This window comes from Salvelinus fontinalis, chromosome 35 (genome assembly GCF_029448725.1).
Source record: "Salvelinus fontinalis isolate EN_2023a chromosome 35, ASM2944872v1, whole genome shotgun sequence".
NCBI classification, from domain to species: domain Eukaryota; kingdom Metazoa; phylum Chordata; class Actinopteri; order Salmoniformes; family Salmonidae; genus Salvelinus; species Salvelinus fontinalis.
Window position 1 is genome coordinate 15,321,862 of NC_074699.1, and position 24,371 is coordinate 15,346,232.

A 24,371-nucleotide genomic window follows, 5' to 3' on the forward strand; every position below is an offset into this window, starting at 1 on the left:
AGCAGAATATGGTTTATACTTGCCGCCATTCTTCCTCAACACACATCTTTCCACTACACTCACCTCTTCTCCTTCTTCCTCGCTGTCCATAACCACATCTATCCGTTCACCACGCTCTTGCTACAATAAATTACATTACATTAAAGTTCAAAGTGACATTCTATGTATCATTAAACCGTTCGGGAAAAGGCTGAATCATAGGTTAGATAGTGTTGGTAAATTATTTTAATGAAACAATAAGAAAACATAAAATTATTCAATTATCTGATTAACACCACAACACCATTTTATTCAGTAGATACTCTGTGTGCTAATGGCTATTTGCTCCATGTGTCACACTTTATGTGTCATATCATAAATGTCATGTTTACACCAGGGGTGAAAGTAAAGCGGTACGGTCTGGCGTCCACAAAATAAACGGTGGGGGTACGCTGTACCGGTAAAATATGAGCCTATCACAATAATTTCAATCAAAATGTCAACAAAAAAATGTAGCCTATTATACTATGTTTTATCATTACCGCATGTCAGAGTCAGGAGCATTTTGCGAATGGACATGAAAACAGGTGGCAAATGCTCCAAAATGTAATGTGGTTTGACGAAAAGAAACACTGAAATTATGCCAAGGCAGAGATGAGTGGCCGACACCGAGATGTACGCAGACAGCAGTGGATGCATACATTCTGGCCTAATAACAAACGCCAAATACCATTACACTTTTTGGTGTTTTGTGTAACAGCTGTCTCTTTCCATTCAACACTGTTTGGAGGCTGGAAATATATTGCGAGTGGGTGAATGTGCGCGGGTAGCCTAGTAAAGGAGCCCTTGTTTGACAATCAGATGAAAACATCATGACTGGTTGTGTTTATGCCATAATAAAAGGTCATACATTTTAAAAGTGAAATGACAAATCTTTACGACTAGGCCCAGAGAGATGCTATTGAATGAATAGGGGTTCTATATGTAGTTCTATGAATAGGCCCATACATTTTATTACTCGGTATAAGAGGTCTGTACCGAGAAGAAATTAATTAGACTTTCACCTCTGGTTTAAACTCAGTGTATGCATGGGTAGAATGGGACTTGGTCTGCAAACACTACTAAAGGTATGCTGGAATGTGTTGCACGTATCAGTTGAGGTTTGTCTCCATCTTTTGACTGGAAGAGTCTTTCACAGAGGAGTGCTCTGGGCGGCCCTTATGTAAAAGGGCAAGAAACCACAGGAACAAGAAGACACCTGTAGGAGGGATTGAAAAGCAACAAACCACTCAGCGATCACTCAGATTTAAAGCAGTCAATCATATATCTTTTCTTAGAGAGGTTGTGTGTGATAGGATACTGACCTTGGAAGCAGTTGAATATACTGAAGAGGTACAGTCCAGGGAGAGAAAGGGGGCCGTAGGTGCAGAACGCCAGCCCCCATGGTACTCCCAGCACACAGCTGAGACCCAGGACCGTGGCCCAGTCCTTCCACATCCTACCCTTCCCTCTCTGCCCCCAAAGCTTCACCACCACCACACCTAGCATGGCTGTGTTGAAGAGGAAGACCAGGCCCAAGTATCCACTCACTGTGACGTAGCTGACTACCACTCCAGGGCTGTCTGTAGCACTGCTTATCCAACATCTGCAGTTAGACAAGAGTCCATTTGAACCTTTGTTTGTTTTCATGGCTATATATATATTTAAATATTAACTTTTTTGTCACAAAATACTGTGAATTGAACCTCACATGTCTGTTGATGAGCCATTATTGGCCCCCTTCATGTAGAAGCTATGTCTTCCGTAGACTCCTGAGAAACCACAGGCCACCACAGTCACAGTGGGTATGCCTGGGATCAAAGACTGCTTTTAGACTATACATTGTATGGTGCAGAATATCACTCAACTGTCAAAGAAAAAAAAATACTTATGAGTGAAACTTGTGATCTCACCCCATCCAAACAGGCTCAGTTTGAGCAGGTATTTCCTGACATAGATGTTGAAGATGCGCACTAACAGCATGTAGAGATGGAAGCCTTCAATGGCCAACCAGGTGAAGGTGGACAGGAGAGCCCAGTGCAGCATCAACCCAAAGGCCAGACAGACACGTCCCTCAGCCCCATCAGCCTCATGCCACACCCACCACTCGCTCAAGAGGTAGGACAGGTGCAGAAACAGGAGCGCTCGTGTCAGATGCACATGAATACCTATTGAATGTTCAGAACTCCCCTTCCTATGGGGACAGAAAACAAGAGGCTCAGGCCCACAGAGATGTTTATATAATGTATACCATTTATGCTCTATTTCTGTGATCAGGCCTTTGTCTGTGGACATATTAAAAGGGCTAAAGTGAGTTCTCTTTCTCTCTCTTCTTCTTTTGACACGTACGTTTATGAATGTCTACTACTGTGTAGCTGCATTGTGGATGGTTTAACTACTCTGTTTATTTTCAAGGAAGATAATACTTACCAAAGACATGTGTACATGACAAGGCTTACTGTTGTGAAAACCACAGAAAATGATGAACCAATGTAGGAGATGTAGCCTAGGTTGGCGGCATTCACAGGGTCTACCGACAACTTTGAGTTCTGTCAGTGGGAAAATAGGATAAGGAATCAAGAGTATGTTACCAGGTAGGACTGACCATACAAAAAATTATGTCATTATTGAAGTGATAGTACACCCAAATTAACGTTTTGGCGTTGGTGGTACAAAACCAATGCAAGTCAATGGTACCTATTTTCATTTTCCGCACTTCATGTCCAAATTATCCTAAAGTATCTACTATTGATTGCACAGCACAATTAACTTACTTATAGATGATTTGGACATGAAGCGCAAAATATGATAAGATCTGTATCATTGCCTTGCATTGGATTTGTGCCAAAAAATGCTAAAACATTAGCATTTGGAAAACATGGCCAGGTTAACCAATCAAAGCATGGATTGCAGTTATACCTTGTCGATGGACTGCTTATAGAGTAAGGAAATCATAATGACATTTTGTCACGTGGGTGAAGTATCCCTTTAAAGTGAGTGTTTTGAAGACTTCTATATCAGTCTTTGCATGTCTTACACAGCTATGCTTTGTATAGAGTTATTAAAATAATGAAAGTAATCATCTATTTAAACAACTGTAGCACGTATTTACCACAAGCACTGCAAAGAAGCTGAGGTGGTTGCAGCTGCACACAAACTCTCCGTGAACAAGGGTGGTATTACAACCCTCTGAGCTCCAGTCCCCTGCAGACAGAAAAGCCACAAATGTCACAACCACACACACAAACACCCACACACACAGGAAAATACCATGGTAGTTCACAGCAGTGGTTCAACCACTAAAAGATGAGTCAAGCCATAGCCCCCACCTTCGCCATTATTCTTTTCTGAGTCCTTCCAGAAAACACAAGTCCCTCTCTCAGCCTGAAACAAAGGCAATGTAAAACACACAGTGTGTAAAATGTATGGTTACTTCATTGAAGTATAGACTAGACTAATATTTGTTTTAGAGATGCACAGTCACAGTCTTATTCGTCCAATTAGTGTCTAAAGTTCCAGTGGCCTCCATTCCACAGTTTGTCCATTCACCCACCACATTTGTGTTTCTGAAGGCGATTCTGACAGGCTGGTCAAGGTCACTCACACCGTGGTCCCCCACCCTCACAGCCAGCACAGACTGCCTTAGGACCTCCCCTGATCTATTGCCTCGAACTGGACCAAGCTGTTGGCGACATTGGAGGAAAGTGCAACAGAAAGCAGAAACAGAGGAGCAAATGTCATTCAGAGATCAAATGTGCCTTTTACTTTCATAAAATCCTTCCTCAAGGGAAACATCTGTATTTAACGAATTCATGATACTAAATCATATATTCATTGTTTTACTGTAGTGATAAATTGTATACCTGATATGGCAGCAGTGATACGATTTTGTCCGTTACCATTGGTTGGTTTCAGCCAAAACTAAGAATGGCCTATGAGTCAGTTACCAACCTTGAATAGAGAGCTGTTGAGTACAGCCATAGTAATGTGCACATAGTCAGTGCTATTAGAGTCGTTCCTCTTGCTTCTCTGGAGGGCATGTGCAGGGAAGTGCACTCTGTGTCCAGAATCCGTGCCCGCTTCTGCCTATGGTGGAATTATTAACGGACATTTAAATTGTTAGTGCATCGGAAATACCAAAAATTGCGATATGCAACAGTAAAAAAAAAACAAGAGATTAGGCTGTATCTGAAGTCTTTGTTGCTGCACCCCGGTATATATGACTGAACCAGAAGGTTGTGAGATCAACAGCAGTGAATTCATGATCTCACCTGATTGGATGAGTTGACAGACCATCTGTAGAAGTTTGGGATGTGCAGTCTGGTCTTTTGAATGCATCTTGTAATTCTATCCTCATAACACCTACCAAAAACACAAATCATCTTAAACGATTTGACCCTTTCTTATATTCAACTTAATCATTCTAATACATGGATATCAAATCCTGTGTGTCTCAGTTGGTAGAGCATGGTGCTTGCAACACCAGGGTTGTGGGTTTGTTTCCCACAGGGGACCACCAGTATGTAAAAGTGCAAATATGTACGCACTCACTAGTGTAAGTTGCTCTGGATGAAAGCTCTACATAACAAAATTGTAAACCTAATGGACATTCCCATATGGACTAGGTAGATGTTTAACTGTGTAGCTAAAATGATAAACAGGTACTGACTTTCTTCATAATATCCATGGCACGTTAAAATCCCTTACAATAGGGGATGATAGGTACAGGACTTTTATTGGAGTACCTGGTCCATGGCACTTCTTGGCGAAGACAATCTTCAAGAGCATCTTTACAGTTTGGAAGATAGTCTGGAAACGTTATCGACAAGGTTAGCCATTATGGTGCATGTATCACTCTGAAAATGACTCAAATCCATACAAGGTACCAATGCTTAATTTCAAGACAACCACAACAAAACAACCAGATGAAAAAACACTGTAGGCACTCTAGCACTAAAGGCAATGCGGGTGACAAAACCTCAGTGGGGACCACGTCAATCGGGGGTGGCAAACCCTGGTCCTCGAGAGCCGCAGTGAGTGCAAGCTTTTTTTCTAGCCCAGTTGAGACACACCTGGTTGAACTAATCACGTATATTTAACAGACCTTGATTAGGTATCTTATTTGTATATGACAGCTCTCCAGGCCAGGGTTGTCCACCCCAGATATAAGTAATGCACTTTAATATTTAACTGGTCAACCCATTTTCACTGATGTCCATGTATGTCCAAACATGTTTACATAACCTTGACCTATACTCATCCACACACGCCATCCATTTTAACACCTGATCAACACATAGAAACAAAACAGGAGCTTACCATTGGAACTCAGGGTTGCAGGGATGCATATAAATATGAGAAATAAATCACTGATCTTCATCACTCTTTCTTTCAGTCTGTGACCGCTGATGGGTTAATGGTCTGTCATCTTTGTTGATATTTGCTTGTGTGTTGATGCTTCCTGATTTCATATCATCGCAACAATTAGAGAAGGGGTTGGACATATTTGTACATGCAGGAAGTCATTTCAAAACTGGAGGAATACAAGTAGGCTATTGTAAACACAGCATGGAATGAATACAGCACTTTTATTAGTGGGTGATTCAATTTGTTATCATACAACATAAAATCATCAAGAATAACACAATAAAGCTTAAAAGCATATTGGTGTTTGAGTGGTTAATGTTAGGTAAATGAATATATTAAAATAATTTCAGTTAGAATCAGAAACAAATCCTAGATGGTGGCATTTCTCTGATACGGATTTCATCGTTACAACATCTCTAAGACTCATTCTGCCAATCACCAGAAAATCACTAGAAAAGAGGATGTCTCTGTTTCCCAATTATAAGGAAATGGTCAAATGTGAGTGAGTTTGAGAACCTACTGCTCACAGTGAAACACTTTCTGCAGAAGTGATATTATTTCAAATGTAAAAAACATGACCAGATTGCAACACATTTTCCATAGTTGGTTAGACTGTGGAAAAGCAAGAGATAGATTGTGAAACTAATAATGACGAGACTGTGTGAAAAGGTCTATCACATAAGCGTGCTTGGTCTCAACGTGTATTATGTGGCTTTATCCTAAAATTCAGAAAAACAGGTAACAGTTTATGTTTTCTTGCACTATGTCATCAAGATCGCACAAACTCACTTTGATGGTACATGGACTTTCTTCTTGTAAAACATTATAGGAACTAATTTGAAACAGGAAACTAAGGAAACACTGGTTAATTATGCAACAGTCAGTTCAGCAACTTGAGATCGCATATTAAGGAAGGTTGATAATCATAAACAACATACACTTCAAATGAAGTCATTCTCTCAAATCACTTTCCCAATAAATACATTGGAATGATACAGAAGAAAATACATCAACACAACTTTATATATTAATTATTTATTTAACTAGACAAGTCAGTTAATAAATTCTTATTTACAATGACGGCCTACCAAAAGTCAAAAGGCCTCCTGTGGGGACGGGATTTTCAAAAATGAATAAATATAAATATAGGACATAACACACATCACGACAAGAGAGACAACACAACACTACATAAAGAGAGACCTAAGACAACAACATAGCAAGGCGGCAACACATTACAACACAGCATGGTAGCAACACAACATGGTAGCAGCACAAAACATGGTACAAACATTATTGGGCACAGACAACAGTTCAAAGGGCAAGAAGGTAGAGACAACAGCCACAACTGTCAGTAAGAGTGTCCATGATTGAGTCTTTGAATGAAGAGATTGAGATAAAACTGTCCCGTTTGAGTGTTTGTTGCAGCTCGTTCCAGTCGCTAGCTGCAGTGAACTGAAAAGACGAGCAACCCAGGGATGTGTGTGCTTTGGGGACCTTTAACAGAATGTGACTGGCAGAACGGCTGTTGAATGTGGAGGATGAGGGCTGCAGTAGATATCTCAGATAGGGGGGAGTGAGGCCTAAGAGGGTTTTATAAATGAGCATCAACCAGTGGATCTTGCAACAGGTATACAGAGATGACCAGTTTACAGAGGAGTATAGAGTGCAGTGATGTGTCCTATAATGAGCATTGGTGGCAAATCAAATGGTCGAATGGTAAAGAACCTCTAGCCGCTCGAGAGCACCCTTACCTGCCGATCTACAAATTATGTTTCTCTAATCTAGCATGGGTAGGATGGTCATCTGAATCAGGGTTAGTTTGGTAGCTGGGGTGAAAGAAGAGCGATTACGATAGAGGAAACTAAGTCTAGATTTAACTTTAATCTGCAGCTTTGATATGTGCTGAGAGAAGGACAATGTACCGTCTAGCCATACTCCCAAGTACTTGTTTGAGGTGACTACCTCTTAGATGGCAAGGGGAATGATATTTGTGAAAGAGAAAGAAAGAAACAATGCACATGCCATTAGACACAAAGCAAAAACTCCCCTTGCCATCTAAGTAGATATGAGTGATCTCCATTGTGGACAGACATTGTTTACTGGTCGGGGTTCTTGCCAGGTTACATCTCCTCCTTGGGTTTGGCTGTAGAGGTGTTCAGAGCTGCTGATGTGCTCCTGTCTTTCCTGGCAGTGCCACAGATCCATAGGAATATAAAGAATCCTTAGAGAGAGAAACACAGACAGATCATCACCCAGACTCCACCCACACAGGCGCTCAATAATAGGTGCTTTCAAACTATTCAAGATCATGGGGCTGGTCACAGGGCCAATTTTCTCTACCTGTCACTCCTCTCCCTTTGTACATAATCTTATTTGATCTCCACTCTCTTCCCTTCACCCCCTCTACATCAGCTTTACTATCTCTTTCTGTCCCTGTCTTTCGTGATGTTCCCTGGGTCACCTTGGAGGGAGTTGAAAATGCTGAACAGGTAGAGGATGGGAAGGTTGACATAGCCATAGCTGAAGAAGGCCAGGCCCCAGGTGATGCCCAGCAGGCAGGTCAGACCCAGGACGGTGCAGATGTCCTTCCAGGCCAGGCTTGCCTTCCCAGGCTTGCCCTTACTGTCATAGCACTGCAGCTGGCAGATCCGGGTGGTCACCATTAACAGAATTCCAGAGTTAAAGACAAAGATGAGGATGAAGTAGGCCAGGTTCATACCGTAGAAGAAGGGGATGTCCATGATCCAGCAGCTGCAGCAGAATTTTTTTAAATGCAGTGACACAGTGATTAAACAGAGATTCTATTGGACAAACTGCATCTGGTCTTTACCAAACACATAATCACCTTGTCCTTAACGTTCACCTATTGATCTCCACATTAGGAGCATAGCTATACTGTACATTGGGCCACCCATGAAATTGTATTGATAAGAGAAAGATAACATTTACTCACATTGTATTTGTCTGGTTAGTGTCTGCCATAGTCATTTTTGTAGGTCCATATAATGGTTTGACATCCTTGACTGCCAATGAAACTCCCACAATGATACCAGGGACCCCTGAACAGTGCACACACAGGATGAGGGTATTCACATATCTGACCCCGGTTCCATGTACGCAATGTCTTGTTCCACTATCTCTCACCTGAAAGAGCATGTTTATAACTGATTCACTTACCCCAGCCAATGGCAGACAGCTTGGCCATATAGTGTCGGTAGTAAGTGTTGAACACCTTGACCAGGAGGAGATACAGGTGGACAGCTTCAATGGCCATCCAGGTGAAACAGCTGAGGAGGCTGTAATGAATGGCCGCCGCAATGAAGATACACACGCCCCTGATGTTCAGGCTGGCCCCCCACTCGTTGAGCAGGAAAGAGGTGTTGAGCAGAAACAAAGCCCCGCTTAGTGACACGTGGATGCTGTTGGCGTTGTCCACCCTGGAGTTCCTAAAGTAAGGGTACAACAGTATCAGACAGCTGATATAACAGGGTGGATAGATGACTAGTACGGGTGCAGTCATCTATACAGACGCAGGGATAAGTACACGGGCCATGCTGAAATAGACACGGGATGAAACATACAACGGAAGTGATACAATTCAAAATTGAGAAAGAAGGAAAAAGGGGGCACGTGACATTTTGGTGAGGTGGGGTCACATACGTGGTAATGACGTAGGTGAGGAAGGATATGGCTGTGAAGAAGGCCGACAAGCCACAGCCAATATAGCTGATGTAAGACAAGACCTGCCAGTGCACACTGCCAATAGATAGGTCAGCGATCTGGAGGGGATAAGAATGGATAAGGCATGACAACTAACACCAGATGACATTTATGATAGAATGATGTAGATAGATCAATGGATTTAATATAAATGGATCACCAGCAGCACGGCAAACGGGGTAGCGTGGTTACAGATACACTCCACCACACTGTCGTTGATCTTAGTAACACATCCATCCGTTTTCCAAAAGACAGTGTCTGGGAGGCTTATGTTCCCTTTTTGGAAGAGAATACCCTTTTTAGTCATTCACAAATGCAGTCGGTATGTGTACAGCTTATATTGTCATATGAGACAACAACAAAATGTTATGCAAAGGATTGTGGTATGCAAAGGACTGTGGTATGCAAAGGACTGTGGTATGCAAAGGACTGTAGTTGTATGCAAACACTGTTACTACTGGAACAGAAATATACCCACCATATTCATTGAAATATTGACATGACAGGCTGTAATTCACCTGTAGAGAAAAACCACTGATACGGTAATGCAATAATAGAATCAACAGTGAACTACAGTGAGAAACAAAAGTATTGGGACAGTGACACATTTTTGTTGATGTTTTGGCTCTGTTCTCCAGATTTGATGACAATGAGGTTAAAGTGCAGACTGTCCGCTTTCATTTGAGGGTATTTTCATCCATATCGGGTGAACCGTTTATAAATAATAATAATGACAAGTGAGAACGTTACAGACGTACAAATATCATACCGCTATGACATGCTAAACTTTCACCATTAAAATAACAGGGGAGGGTAGCATTTTTGTGAGGGGAATGATATTTGTGCGTCTGTAACTTTCTCACTCATCATTATTGATGATTGATTCAGGACTATCCGTAATCATGGTAGCATCCACATTAATGTGTTAAAGTGTTTAGAAACATACTCTATTGTTATTTACAATAAAAGTGACTCCAAAGTGACACAATACATTATTTACCATTCCTTTCTATTGGGCACAAAGTAATCTGAAACGCAACAAAAACAAACAAGAAATGCTTCCAACAAGTTTGTAGATTCACAAGCTTGATGTGGTCATTGCGTGCTCGGAATATGGGACCAAATACTAAACTTTTGACTACTTTAATTAATACACATATAAATGAATTAATCTCAATACCTTTGGTCCCCTAAAATGGAGAGACTATGTACAAAAGGGGATGTAATTTCTAAACAGTTCACCCGATATGGATGAAAATACCCTGAAATTAAAGCTGACAGTCTGAACTTTAACCTCATAGTCATTGGCTCTGTACTCATAGTTCTGGAGTACAGAGCCAAAAACACCAAAAATGTTGTTTTGTACAGGAACATCCTAAAACGTATGATGACAATTTACTGGTATTATAGTGTCAAGCAATTTGAACTTCATCTTCAGTGGAGTGGTCAAGTTCTCAAGTTGTCTGCCGCCCTCCACCTCTATCCGCATGACCCTGGTTCTCACGAGTTCCTCTTTAAACTGGATAGAAGAGGGTGATAATGACTTGGAGGATTATGAGGGTTGCGATTTCATGAAAGCCTCGTCCATCAAATCACAAAATGTTTAATTTATTTAAATTGATTGAATTGGAAGAATGATTGAATTGAATTATAGAATAGATGCACTATATGAGAAGTCCTACCAAGAACTGATTGGGTGATTTATAGGTGACCACGGCCACTTTCCTCTTTCCCTCTGGGATGTTCTGGAGTGCATCAATAGGGATCCATATTTCCGAAATGTAAGAGTTGTTCTCAGGGAGATGCTAAAGGATTTCAGCGAGAAAATAAGTACCGTGCTGACATACTTTACTCATTCTCATTAGAGGGTCCCCTTCTGCAGTCAGAGTATTACAATATGTACATCAAATATACACAGACAACATATTTATTCAGGACATACAATACCATTCAAAAGTTTGGGGTCACTTAGAAATGTCCTTGTTTTTGAAAGAAAAGCACAGTTTTTGTCCATTAAATTAACATCAAATTGATCAGAAATACAGTAAAGACATTGCTAATGTTGTAAATGACTATTGTAGCTGGAAACGGATGATTTTTAATGGAATATCTACATAGGCATTATCAGCAACCATCAGTCCTGTGTTCCAATGGCACGTTGTTAATTGATAATTGATCATTAGAAAACCCTTTTCGCAATTATGTTAGCTGATTAATGAAGCAATAAAACTAGCCTTCTTTAGACTAGTTGAGTAAATGGAGCATCAGCATTTGTGGGTTCGATTACAGGCTCAAAATGGCCAGAAACAATTAACTTTCTTCTGAAACTCATCAGTCTATTCTTGTTCTGAGAAATGAAGGCTATTCCATGCGAGAAACTGCCAAGAAACTGAAGATCTCGTACAACGCTGTGTACTAGTCCCTTCACATAATAGGTCAAACTGGCTCTAACCAGAATAGAAAGAGGAGTGGGAGGCCCCGGTACACAACTGAGCAAGAGGACAAGTACATTAGAGTGTCTAGTTTGAGAAACAGACGCCTCACAAGTCCTCAACTGGCAGCTTCATTAAATAGTACTCGCAAAACACCAGTCTCAACGTCAACAGTGAAGAGGCAACTCCGGGATGCTGGCCTTCTAGGCCAGTTTTATTGCTTCTGTAATCAGCATGACAGTTTTTAGCTGTTCTAACATAATTGCAAAAGGGTTTTCTAATGGTCAATTTGCCTTTTAAAATGATAAACTTGGACTAGCTAACACAATGTGCCATTGGAACACAGGAGTGATGGTTGCTGATAATGGGTCTCTGTACGCCTATGTAGATATTCCATCAAAAATCATCTGTTTCCAGCTACAATAGTCATTTACAACATTAACAATGTCTACACTGTATTTCTGATCCATTTAATGTTATTTTAATGGCCAACATATTTGCTTTTCTTTCAATAACAAGAACATTTCTAAGTGACCCCAAACTTTTGTACGGTAGTGTATACATTTGGCATTTACACATGCTCTATAGGTTGGGTACCTCTCTGACCTCAATCTGAAACAAGATGCCTAAACACAAACCCAGATAAAAGCAGCCCTACCTCTGGAACTATTATGTGCAGCATCTTGTCATCAGCACTGGTTAGGTTGACCAGGTTGAACACAGTCAGAGCCAGATCCCTGAGATCGTAGTACACAGACTCTCCAGTGAATGAGATGTTCATGATGCTATGTATGAGGCCCCGTTCAACGCTGCAAGTACAGCACAGATACAGGGCAGGTTGTCAAAGTTACGTCTCTGTCAGAAGTAAATGGAAATAGGTTGGCTGGTTACTTACCCAATAAACATCATCCTCATGGTCAGATTGTTCTTAAACAGGTCTGCACACATACTTCGTATGTTCAAGATCCTTCTCAGTTCCTTTGGACCTTCACTGGAATGGTCTTGTATCTCTCTCACCAGGGCATTGATCGCTGTCTCTGTACAATTGGTGACTTCACACGTGGATGAAGCTGAGGGACAAAAAAGGAGCCTTGTACTAACATTACAGTTTAGGAGGGGTTATATCAAACCCATGACATTACAGAGGAATCACAGCTACAGTTTCACATTTCATCCAGAATTTCTATATTGTGAATATACAAACAAAATAAGTTGACTTGCTCACATATGTTGAAGATTAACTTTCTGATTGAGATATTGACCAAAGAAATCGGCACCGTCCGACAGTCAGTTAGGTTCATTGAGGTCACATTCATCGAGGTGCAATCAACATAGCTTTCACTGGACGCCCAATAGCATTTCAAAGTATCCTCAGCTTTATCGCTGATGGTGATCTTCTCTTGTAGAATCTTTATTGCCATTGAAATCACCCCAGTTGTGGTGTTTAAATAAAAGCTATTGTCTATGGAAATGAAATAGCATGTATTATTATTATTTGGTTGATATCCCATAATTGAAATGAGGAGTTACAACAACCATGAATGGGGTTAGTTACAACTTTTTGCCTAATTATTACAACAGTATAAAATAATACGCCAATTGTACCAATATCAAATCAAACTTTATTTGACACATGCGCCGAATACAACAAGTGTAGACCTTACCTTGAAATGCTTCCTTAACCAACAGCGCAGTTCAAGAAGAGTTAAGCAAATATTTACCAAATAAACTAAAGTAAAAAATAATAAAATAACAATAACTAGGCTATATACAGGGGGTACCGGTACCGAGTCAGTGTGTGGGGGTACAGGTTAGAGGTAATTTGTACATGTAGGTAGGGGTGAAGTGACTATGCAAAGATAATAAACAGCGAGTAGCAGCAGTGTACAGAACAAATGGAGAGGAGGGGGGGGGGGGGGGGGGGGGGGTAGCAGAGAAACACTCTATGACCTGGGTGACTGGAATCTCTGACAATTTTATGGGCTTTCCTCTGACACTGCATATTATATAGGTCCTGGATGGCAGGAAGCTTGGCCCCAGTGATGTACTGGACCGTACGCACTACTCTCTGTAGTGACTTGTGGTCAGAGGCCGAGCAGTTGCCATACCAGGCGGGGATGCAACCGGTCAGGATGCTCTCAATGGTGCAGCTGTAGAACTTTTTGAGGATCTGGGGACCCATGCCAAATCTTTTCAGTCTCCTGAGGGGGAAAATGTTTTGTTGTGCCCTCTTCACGACTGTCTTGGTGTGTTTGGACCATGATAGTTCATTGGTGATGTGGACACCAAGGAACTTGAAACTCTCGACCCGCTCCACTACAACCCGTTGATGTTAAATGGGAGCCTGTTTGGCCCGCCTTTTCCTGTAGTCCACGATCAGCTCCTTTGTCTTGCTCACGTTGAGGGAGAGGTTGTTGTCCTGGCACTACACTGCCAGTTCTCTGACCTCCTTCCTATAGGCTGTCTCATTGTTGCCAGTGATCAATATCAACACAAATCAAGTGTACTTAAGTCCTCCCTATCAAGACTTTATACAATATTTGGTCCACATGAGGTTGGTGGCACCTTAATTGGGGAGGACGGGCTCGTGGTAATGGCTGGAGTGGAATAGGTGGAATGGTATCAAATACATCAAACACATGGTTTTCATTCCATTAGCTCTGTTCCACCCATTATTATGAGCCCTCCTCCCCTCAGCAGCCTCCACTGATTTGGTCCCATAGTGCATTAAAATGAAACACAGTTTGAGATCATTAGTGTGTTAGTACCTGAATCTGAGCAATTCATAGCCAGTGTTCCAGATATCAGTAGGAGTAGATGCAGAGGAAACATTGTGGCTGTTTTAAGGGTAGAACAGTACAAAATATGAATGACAAAAACATACATTACAAAGTCATCCTTGTCTTCAACATACTGTCATACTCCTTACCACTCATTCAACATCACACTCAGTAAAGTACACTATACAGCCTGAGAATTAAATTTCAGCTTGACACCTAGGCTAACACTACTTAATACCACAACGTATGCCTAACACATTCTGTTAGATTTCAAAAATGCGTCAGCACTAACGAAACCTAGCCATGCTTTCTGATTATCAACACAGTGATGTCTGCTTATTACCAGACATATCATTTTGCCATCACTCAGGTAAGATACCGACACAACATTATCAAGTTAAATAAAGGTTAAAAAAATGTAACAAAAAATCTACTCAAATGGCTGAACTTTACAACGACAAAATATGATTGAATCATATTCCTCACACACAAACACATACACTTACTTACATGCTAGGAGTTGATTTCACTCACAATTTGATGTCCTTTTGGGGTAAAATGGTCCGTCAAACCACTGTGTGCTTGGTAGAGAGAACACAATAAAATCCCTTCTCTTCTAATGTTAGCTTATGTCATGATTGGTCATAGTCATATATCATTTTGTGACTGCAAAATGTACGTTTATGTTACCTTTAGAGGAACCTGGTGGCATTGCATTTGTTTTATGCAAATCTAGTCCGAACTTCAGCTTGCTCGAGCCGAGCATCAATGAATAGGCTATAGTTCAGCTTACGTCAACATATGTATTTTCTGTTGCAGTTTTATCAACTAGTGAGGGATAGGATCTCACAGCATTACATCAGATCCTGTCGGCTCACATGATTTATAGTTGAACAAACCACACACGAAAACAGTACTGATAACACCTTCCTTCATTCCATAACTAAACAATGACATGCTATTGTATTGGTGCAAAACAAGTGGGTGGTTTGTAGACACTTTCGAAGGTCCACAGTTTAGGGCAAGTATTCTCAAAATAAAAAATCTCAATAAAGTTTGAAATGAACATTTATAACAACACTGCTGGATTGGTTGAAAGCAGACTTTTGTTCTCAGGCAGATCTGGTATTGGTAATGTGAGTGTCACTGCCAGGTTGGTTGTCCTCAGTCTTCCATTTGAACACACAAAACCAGAGGAAGATGAAAAAAACGTACAAAAGAAGATGAGACATTTTACTCTTCGAGACAGAACTTCATTACAGTATTCAGTCGACCTCTCACAACCCACACAATATATTCCAAATGTCAATACAATACAAAGTTGTCATTTTCTGTAAAAGCTGTAAAAGCACTACAAACAACTTCCAGAAGGTTTAAAATGTGTTGCAAGTGTTGGTGAGTTCACACAAAACGTGAAAAAGTGGTTCATGGAACAGCAGGGTATGAACCTTTTTTGTTGCTGTTTGTACTATTTGGTTGTTTGTATCAAATCAAATCAAATTGTATTTGTCACATCCGTCGAATACAACAGTTGTAGTCCTTACAGTGAAATGCTTACTTACAAGCCCTTAACCAAAAATGCTTTAAGAAGTTAAGAAGAAAAATGTGTTCAGTAAAAAATAGATAAGTAGAAAAATGTAAAATAAAAGTAACAAATAATTAAACAGCAGCAGTAAAATAACAATAGTAAGGCTATACAGTATACAGGGGGTACCAGTACAGAGTCAATGTGCGGGGGCACCGGTTAGTCGAGGTAATTGAGGTAATATGATCTGATCTGTTTCACCTGTCTTTGTGTTTGTCTCCACCCCCCTCCAGGTGTCGCCCATCTTCCCCATTATCCCTAGTACCTTAGTTCTCTGTCTGTTGCCAGTTTCTTTTGTTTGTCAAGCCTAACAGCGTTTCCCCCCTTGCTTCTGTCTGTTTCTGTACATGTAGGTAGAATTAAAGTGACCATGCATAGATAATAAACAGAGAGTAGCAGCAGCGTAAAAGAGGGGTCTGGGTAGCCCTTTCATTAGCTGTTCAGGAGTTTTAAGGCTTGGGGGTAGAAGCTGTTAAGAAGCCTTTTGGACCTAGACTTGGCACTCCAGAGGGCATAGAGTGATTTCTTATAAGCTTCCGCGTTAGTGTCCCGCTCCTTGAAAGCGGCAGCTCTACCCTTTAGCTCACTGATGTGGTGTACTCCTCAATGTCATCAGAAGAATCCAGGAACATATTCCAGTTTGTGCTAGCAAAACAGTCCTGTACACCACATCATCTGCTTCATCTGACCACTTCCACATTGACTGAGTCACTGGTGCATCTTGCTTTAGTTTTTGTTTGTAAGCAGGAATCAGGAGGATAGAATTATGGTCAGATTTTCCAAATGGAGGGCGGGGGAGAGCTTTGTATGCGTCTCTGTGTGTGGAGTAAAGGTGGTCTAGAATTTTTTCCCCTCTGGTTGCACATTTAACATGCTGGTAGAAATTAGGTTAAACAGATTTGAGTTTCCCTGCATTAAAGTCCCCGGCCACTAGGAGCGCCACCTCTGGATGAGCGTTTTCCTGTTTGCTTATGGCCGTATACAGCTCATTGAGTACGGTCTTAGCGCCAGCATCGGTTAGTGGTGGTATGTAGACAGCTACGAAAAATACAGATGTAAACTCTCTTGGTAAATAGTGTGGTCTACAGCTCATCATGAGGTACTGTACCTCAGGCGAGCAAAACCTTGAGACTTCCTTAGATTTCATGCACCAGCTGTTGTTTACAAAAAATACATAGACATCCACTCATTTTCTTACCAGAGGCTGCTGTTCTATCCTGCCGAAGAAGCTTAAAACCCGCCAGCTGTATGTTATTCATATCGTTGTTCAGCCACGACTCGGTGAAACATAAGATATTACAGTTTTTAATGTCCCATTGGTAGGGTATACGTGATCGTAGTTTGTCTATTTTATTATGGATTGATTGTACATTTGCTACTAGGACCGAAGGTAAAGGTAGATTACCCTTTCGGCGACGGATCCTAACAAGGCACCCGGATCTTCATCCACGATACCTCCGTCTCTTTCTCCTGTGAATTACGGGGATAAGGGCCTTGTCGGGTGTCTGTAGTAAATCCTTCCCGTCCGACTCGTTGAAGAAAAACTATTCCTCCAGTACGGGGTGAGTAATCGCTGTCCTGATATCTAGAAGCTCTTTTCGGTCATAAGACACGGTGGCAGAAACATTATGTACAAAATAACTTACAAATAAAAACATTCACAATAGCACAATTGGTTACGGGATCGTAAAACGACAGCCATCTCGTTCGGCACCGTTATTATTGCTTACTGTTTACAGTCATACAACCAGTTTCAGGTTGTAAAGTGCAATCTCACCCCATCCTGCCAGGCTCAGTTTGAGCAGGTATCTCCTGCTGACATTGATGTTGAAGACACGGACCAGCAACAGGTAAAGGTGGAAGCCTTCGATTGCTGTCCATGTGAAGGTGGCCAGTAGAGAGTAATGCAGAAGGACAGCAACATAGATACATGGCCCAGAGGAGGAGGATGCTGCTTCCTGCTGGCTGGGCAGGAAGTGCAGGTTGAGGAGGATCAGGGCCACAGACAGGTTGATATGCACCTTCAGGGAGATGTTTGTGCATGTACCGCTGAACAATGGAATAGAGAAAGAGTATGGTGAAAACAAGGTCCGTTGCTTTAAAAATGTAATTTAATCTGCTCCCTCCATTTCATGTACATCTTGGTGTCACTTTCTGATGACGTCAAACTTATGACAAACCAGGGGTTCCTGTGAGGAGCTGACCATGACACCCAGAGTGTGACATAACTTTGAGTGGCGCACAGAAAGATTGTGACTACCAGGAAGAACTGAGACAGACTGCAGCCAATCAGAGTGATGTAGCTAAGGATCTCCTGATCGCTTTCAGAGATGGACACACCTAAACGCAGGAAAATACAACTAATGCTACAGTGTATCTTAGTAGATGGGTATACTTCACTGACTTTTGTTTTTATTCTCTTCCATTTAAGAAGAGTGCTTATGCTGTGATAAGGAAACGAAGGAAGGACTGTGGTAGTTGTAAAGTTGTCTACCATCAGCACAGCAAAATATGAGGTGGTCACATGAGCACACCACACGGCCCTCGTCTCTCTTCCACTCTGTGGTGCAGTCATCCTGATAGAACTCTAAACATTCATTTGTACAGAGGAAACACAGCCATGTGATATCACATGAATTGATACCTTAAGGGTATAAAAAGTTTCATAACAGTATTATAATGAGTAATATAACATTTCATATTGGCACTTACCGTTGGTTGAAAAATTAAATCATTGACAAGATGGTTGTTTGTCAGCCTATGAACAACAACAGAAATGAGTCATCTAAGTTTATATTCTTGCCACTATCACAGTCATAGAACTGGTGTAGGTAGCTGAGAGTTGATATTGCACTCACCTGACTTTCCAATGTGGGGCGCTGTAGAGGCATGGAGAAGTTGATCTTGTCCTGCAGACCTGAAACTGTCTTCATGCTCACAGCCAGACCTACTACTTGGCCATCAAGTAGAAGCCCCAATGGCTAGAGGAACGTTTCAAAATACGGCTAAACTGAAATAATTAAGCATGGTACTAAAAACCCACACAGGCACACACACGCATGCATGCACGCACCACGCACACACACACACACACACACACACACACACACACACACACACACACACACACACACACACACACACACACACACACACACACACACACACACACACACACACACACACACCTACCCCATATTTTTCAATATGGAATAAAATGCTAATTAATTACTTAAAAATCATACAATGTGATTTTCTGGATTTTTGTTTTAGATTCCGTCTCTCACAGTTGAAGTGTACCTATAATAAAAATTACAGACCTCTACATGCTTTGTAAGTAGGAAAACCTGCAAAATCGGCAGTGTATCAAATACTTGTTCTCCCCACTGTATATACAGTTGAAGTCGGAAGTTTACATACACCTTAGCCAAATACATTTAAACTCAGTTTTTTCTGACAATTTAATTTCTGACATTTAATCCTAGTAAGAATTCCCTGTCTTAGGTCAGTTAGGATCACCACTTTATTTTAAGAATGTGAAATGTCTGAATAATAGTAGAGAGAATGATTTATTTCAGCTATTATTTCTTTCATCACATTGCCAGTGGGTCAGAAGTTTACATACACTCAATTACTATTTGGTAGCATTGCCTTTAAATTGTTTAACTTGGGTCAAATGTTTCGGGTAGCCTTCCACAGGCTTTCCACAATAAGTTGGGTGAATTTTGGCCCAAGCTTTAACTTCCTGACTGATGTCTTGAGATGTTGCTTCAATATTTCCACATCATTTTCCGTCCTCGTGATGCCATCTATTTTGTGAAGTGCACCAGTCCCTCCTGCAGCAAAGCACCCCCACAACATGATGCTGCCACCCCCGTGCTTCACGGTTGAGATGGTGTTCTTTGGCTTGCAAGCCTCCCCCTTTTCCTCCAAACATAACGATGTTCGTTATGTACAAACAGTTCTATTTTGGTTTCATCAGAACAGAGGACATCTCTCCAAAAAGTACGATCTTTGTCCCCATGTGCAGTTACAAACCGTAGTCTGGCTTTTTTTTATCGCGGTTTTGGAGCTGTGGCTTCTTCCTTGCTGAGCGGCCTTTCAGGTTATGTCAATATAGGACTTGTTTTACTGTGGATATAGATACTTTTGTACCTGTTTCCTCCAGCATCTTCACAAGGTCCTTTGCTGTTGTTCTGGGATTGATTTGCACTTTTCGGACCAAAGTACGTTCATCTCTAGGAGACAGAACGTGTCTCCTTCCTGAGTGGTATGACGGCTGCGTGGTCCCATGGTGTTTATACTTGCGTACTATTGCTTGTACAAATGAACGTGGTACCTTCAGGCATTTTTTTCTGAGGTCTTGGCTGATTTCTTTTGATTTTCCCATGATGTCAAGCAGAGAGGCACTGAGTTTGAAGGTATGCCTTGAAATACATCCACCGGTACACCTCCATTTGACTCAAATAATGTCAATTAGCCTAACAGAAGCTTCTAAAGCCATGACATAATTTTCTGGAATTTTCCAAGCTGTTTAAAGGCACAGTCAACTTAGTGTATGTAAACGTCTGACCCACTGGAATTGTGATACTGTGAATTATAAGTGAAATAATCTGTCTGTAAACAATTGTTGGAAAAATTACTTGTGTCATGCACAAAGTAGATATCCTAACCGACTTGCCAAAACTATAGTTTGTTAACAAGACATTTGTGGAGTGGTTGAAAAACGAGTTTTAATGACTCCAACCTAAGTGTATGTAAACTTCCGACTTCAACTGTATTTGCATGAGACGCGGTTCTCAGGTTTGAAGTTTATTGAGATTAATCTTGTCATGGAGGCCGAGCTGAGCGCTTTCCGCTAGATGGGCCAGCCGCAAAGTCAAATTGGCTATATCGTAAAATGTTTTATAAAATAAATTTAAGGTTAGGGTTAGGCATACGGGTTAGCAGTGTGGTTAAGGTTCGGGTTAAGATTTGGGAGGTTTAAAGTCAGATTTTATAACTTTGTGTGGCTAAGGCAGCTAGTGACCATTCTGCAGAACTGCCTCCAGGACAACATTCATCCCATTCCCAATAAATGCCAAACTGCACGTGGTTTACAGAAAACTGTGTCTAAACTTCCTCAAGCATTTCATTGTGGGTCCCTGTCATCTTGCCGCTTCTCGAGTGGCAGATATATTAAGCCCAGTAAAGTTGCCCTCGGCCCTGAATATGTGGGTCACAAGCCTCTCAACAATGATTGAAGTCGTCTCATTCAAAGCTGTGTTTTCAAGAACCCTTTCTAGTTTCTCCACAGATCTGTAAGGAAAGCACAGACAAACATAATACGTATTCCTTGAGGTTCAGCAAACATACAGATGTCAATACCAGATTTGGAGTGTATAAAATGTATGAGATATATAATCTATATTATCTTGCAAAATAATTTGATGCATACTTAAAAATAGTGCTGCGGTTCTCCGTCTTAACCTGCTCATTGACAACTTCCATCCAGCATCATGCACCATCCACATCGACTACAGACGGAACGTAAGATAGAACTGTAACAACAATACGATTCATGAGAAATCTGAGTTCATTATATTTGTTTAAAATAAAATTTATATTTGATGCAAAATCAGGAAATCAAAGTGATAAAACTAGGCAACAGAAAATCCGTAACATAGTAATCAAGTTCATACAATTTAACTTTTTAAGTCAGCAGGTTAACTCATATTTGTAAGCTAACTTGAGTGTAGTTGGAGCACGAATGTTTTTTTTCCTTCGTTCATAGAGAGACCTCCTGTGAGCAGAACCACGTTGTAGAAAAACCTGTGGGTAAAAGTCAAACACGAGGTGCAAAGACATCCCCCTACTCTACTATTCTGACTATTTATCTGATATCACATATTGGTTGAATCAATCCTCCTGGTGTTGCAATGCCTAAATATTCTAACTCAACTTCACACTGTCTCTGTATTGCACCAATAGAGTAGCCAATGTGTTAAAGACCTATACTTGAATCCAGTGAAAATGGTCAGTCACAAAATATTTGTTTGCCTTTATTTTCAGAAACAATCCATTTTAATACAACCAAATTCAATTTCATCACCTATGCATCTTTCATGTGACCTTACAGTAAATGGCCCTCAAGCAAAGTAAGAGGAAATGCTGCTATAATTGTGTAAATAACCCATCTTCTCACTTACCTGTCACCACTGAATACTAGTTGTAAATACTCAAATTGAATCAAATTAATGCAATTATGATTATTGTAGCAATACATCTTTGGGTGTAGTAATAACCATGTGTCTCAAAGTCAAAGTAGAACGCACCTATCAACCTGGGAAGTCAAGGTTCAGGGTAAAAGTCTTGAAATATTATTAGAACAGAACATGGGTCCTAACGAAGGCACTCAAAGAAGTGCAGAGGAAGAAGAGAGGTGTATATGCATTCTAAGGAAGTGATGTGTGAGCAAATAGAAACAAAGAGGAAGTAGATACAGTATATGACAGATACTTAGACAGTTTGACTGTGTTGTTTCGACTTATACCCCTGCTGTACACTTACCTGCGCATTGACATTCTTTCATCACTGTCATGTGGTCTATGACAAACAAACTTAAATGCCAAACAAACGTAAACAGAGGTTTTTTGTTCTAGCTGCTGCGTTAGCACTATTATAGGAGGTCTGTCATAATAGTAGACACTGCCCTAGAGAAGGTGTTTTCTTTGGACTTATATTCCACAGCCAGTAATGATTAGAGGACTCTGGCTGGCTAAACCACTGGGGAGATATTATATTTTTCCAAGTAAAATCCTCTTTCCCCTGCCTTTCACTTTATTGAGGCTCAATACAAAATCCTGTAATGCGTTTTGGTTTGCATTGGTCATTGCATAAGGCTTTGGCTGACTTGTAAGTGTGAATGCTCACTTAGGAGCGGCAGGATTTTTTTCCCCTTTTTTTTCCTGATGATTCATTTGATCATCGCTATCATCACCATCACAACCATAGAGTCTTCATTTTACACTGGTAACCGACCTCTCCAATGAATCAAAGTCTACCTATGACACAAGACAGCCACGCCGATGATGCCGAGCCATCGTTCATGGCTACTACAGGTCACACCTGACTGAGAGTCAATGCCAGTAGAGGGCGCCCAGAGATAACCAAATCTCTCTCAACTCTACTGAAGCCGTTTCAAGATAAAGTTACATGGCCCGCATTTACCAAGTGTCTCAGAGTAGGAGTGCTGATCTAGCATAAGGTGGTCTCTGTCCATAATAATCTCATTCATTATGATATAAAAGGCAAAACTGAACCTCTATCAGCACTCCTACTCTGAGAGGCTTAATAAATACGGGCCCTATTAGGGACAGAAACACAGGTCCTAGTCCTCCCCAGTAGCCATACATACCCAGTGTACAGCTGTGGCCATTCATTCCAGCCACATCTTTGTTTTGTCACTTAGTCCACTCTGGACACTGCTTTATCAATCAGCATGTTTAGCGGCTGGCTGGACACATGGGACGGGAGGCCACATTCTCAGGTGGTGGTGCACATGCACACCGCAGACACAGAGGTCCTTGCTCTGCTCATGTTTAAAATGACTAACCTACATTGTTATTGCAAGCAATAACATATGTAGCTACATCAGTCGTGTACAGCAGTTTCACAGGGGCCCCTGCAAGATATACGTTTTTTGGGGGGAAACGGCTATCTTCCTGCAATTCTATACATTTTGCCATGGGGTAAAGAGAAAAATGTACAGTTTTATAGCTAATCTCATGCTATTTTACACATTTTGCAATGAGGTTGAGAAAATTTAGCATTTTTAAAGCTCATTTCCTGTAATTATACACATACTTCCATGGGGCAGAGAGAATGCAGGATGTGTGGTACGCCAGTGAGCTACATCCCGTGCATCAAATGTGATGACACTGCCTGTGTACTCTGTGGTGAGACTGAGGCAATATCCAATAAAGGCGAACTTCCTGTTATTAGGCAGGCGAGGATATAACCAGAATGTGCCTCCTTTGTTGGAAAGCAGCCTTACTCGTGGAGAGGAGGTATTGGGCTGCTTACTGAGGTATGAATCCACTTTCTTTGGGGAGGACTGCTCCATTGACCCTACAGACATTTCTGTCCCCAGCTGCCATTAGGCAGAAGTCAGGACAGGACATAGGTTAGTCAAAGGTGTTGGCTGAATGTGACAGAACTAATAAGAGTCCACTCTGGACTGTCTCTGTCCAGCTGTTGGCACACATTTCCTCTGCTACTGGCTTGTTGTTGACAACCATGAGTGCTCTGCCTGGCTGCTGCTAGTCCCTTCCTGAGGCATTCCATTTTGGTATAGACTATGAATAATATATTTAATAATAGAGGGGCCCCAAAAAATCATAAAGTAGGCCTACTAAAGCGTTATCTCGTTCACCATGACACTTCTGCCAATGGTCAATTAGGCTAGAGAGGTGAATCGAAGTTTTA

General features: G+C 41.2%; 2 protein-coding genes, 1 long non-coding RNA gene and 1 pseudogene across 4 annotated transcripts; all 4 read right to left on the reverse strand.

Annotated features, from left to right (window-relative positions):
- Positions 1–207: 207 nt before the first annotated feature.
- Positions 208–5,486, reverse strand: LOC129834363 (adhesion G protein-coupled receptor G3-like). 2 transcript variants are annotated; one of them, XM_055899280.1, is made up of 12 exons: positions 5,338–5,486; positions 4,764–4,827; positions 4,290–4,380; positions 3,970–4,104; positions 3,572–3,700; positions 3,348–3,402; positions 3,131–3,222; positions 2,449–2,567; positions 1,932–2,212; positions 1,730–1,790; positions 1,344–1,624; positions 208–1,237 (listed from the first exon to the last, which is right to left on the reverse strand). In XM_055899280.1, exons 1-12 carry the CDS (start codon positions 5,396–5,398, stop codon positions 1,131–1,133), a joined length of 1,476 nt encoding a protein of 491 aa, XP_055755255.1. In that variant the 5' UTR covers positions 5,399–5,486; the 3' UTR covers positions 208–1,130. The 2 variants fall into 2 exon arrangements, with proteins under 2 accessions (XP_055755255.1, XP_055755254.1); XM_055899279.1 differs by having other exon boundaries at positions 1,730–1,829; positions 5,338–5,485.
- Positions 5,487–6,468: 982 nt separating this feature from the next.
- Positions 6,469–9,429, reverse strand: LOC129834975 (adhesion G-protein coupled receptor G2-like). Its single transcript, XM_055900336.1, has 6 exons — positions 9,269–9,429; positions 9,049–9,167; positions 8,566–8,834; positions 8,342–8,447; positions 7,850–8,139; positions 6,469–7,609 (listed from the first exon to the last, which is right to left on the reverse strand). The coding sequence occupies exons 1-6, from the start codon at positions 9,413–9,415 to the stop codon at positions 7,509–7,511; spliced, it is 1,032 nt and encodes a 343-aa protein (XP_055756311.1). The 5' UTR covers positions 9,416–9,429; the 3' UTR covers positions 6,469–7,508.
- Positions 9,430–12,441: 3,012 nt separating this feature from the next.
- LOC129834976 (uncharacterized) lies at positions 12,442–14,380 on the reverse strand. Its single transcript, XR_008756342.1, has 3 exons — positions 14,309–14,380; positions 12,766–13,002; positions 12,442–12,610 (listed from the first exon to the last, which is right to left on the reverse strand). It is a non-coding gene; the product is annotated as an uncharacterized LOC129834976 (long non-coding RNA).
- A 3,264-nt stretch (positions 14,381–17,644) lies between these two features.
- Positions 17,645–24,009, reverse strand: LOC129834124 (adhesion G protein-coupled receptor G3-like; annotated as a pseudogene).
- Positions 24,010–24,371: the final 362 nt, after the last annotated feature.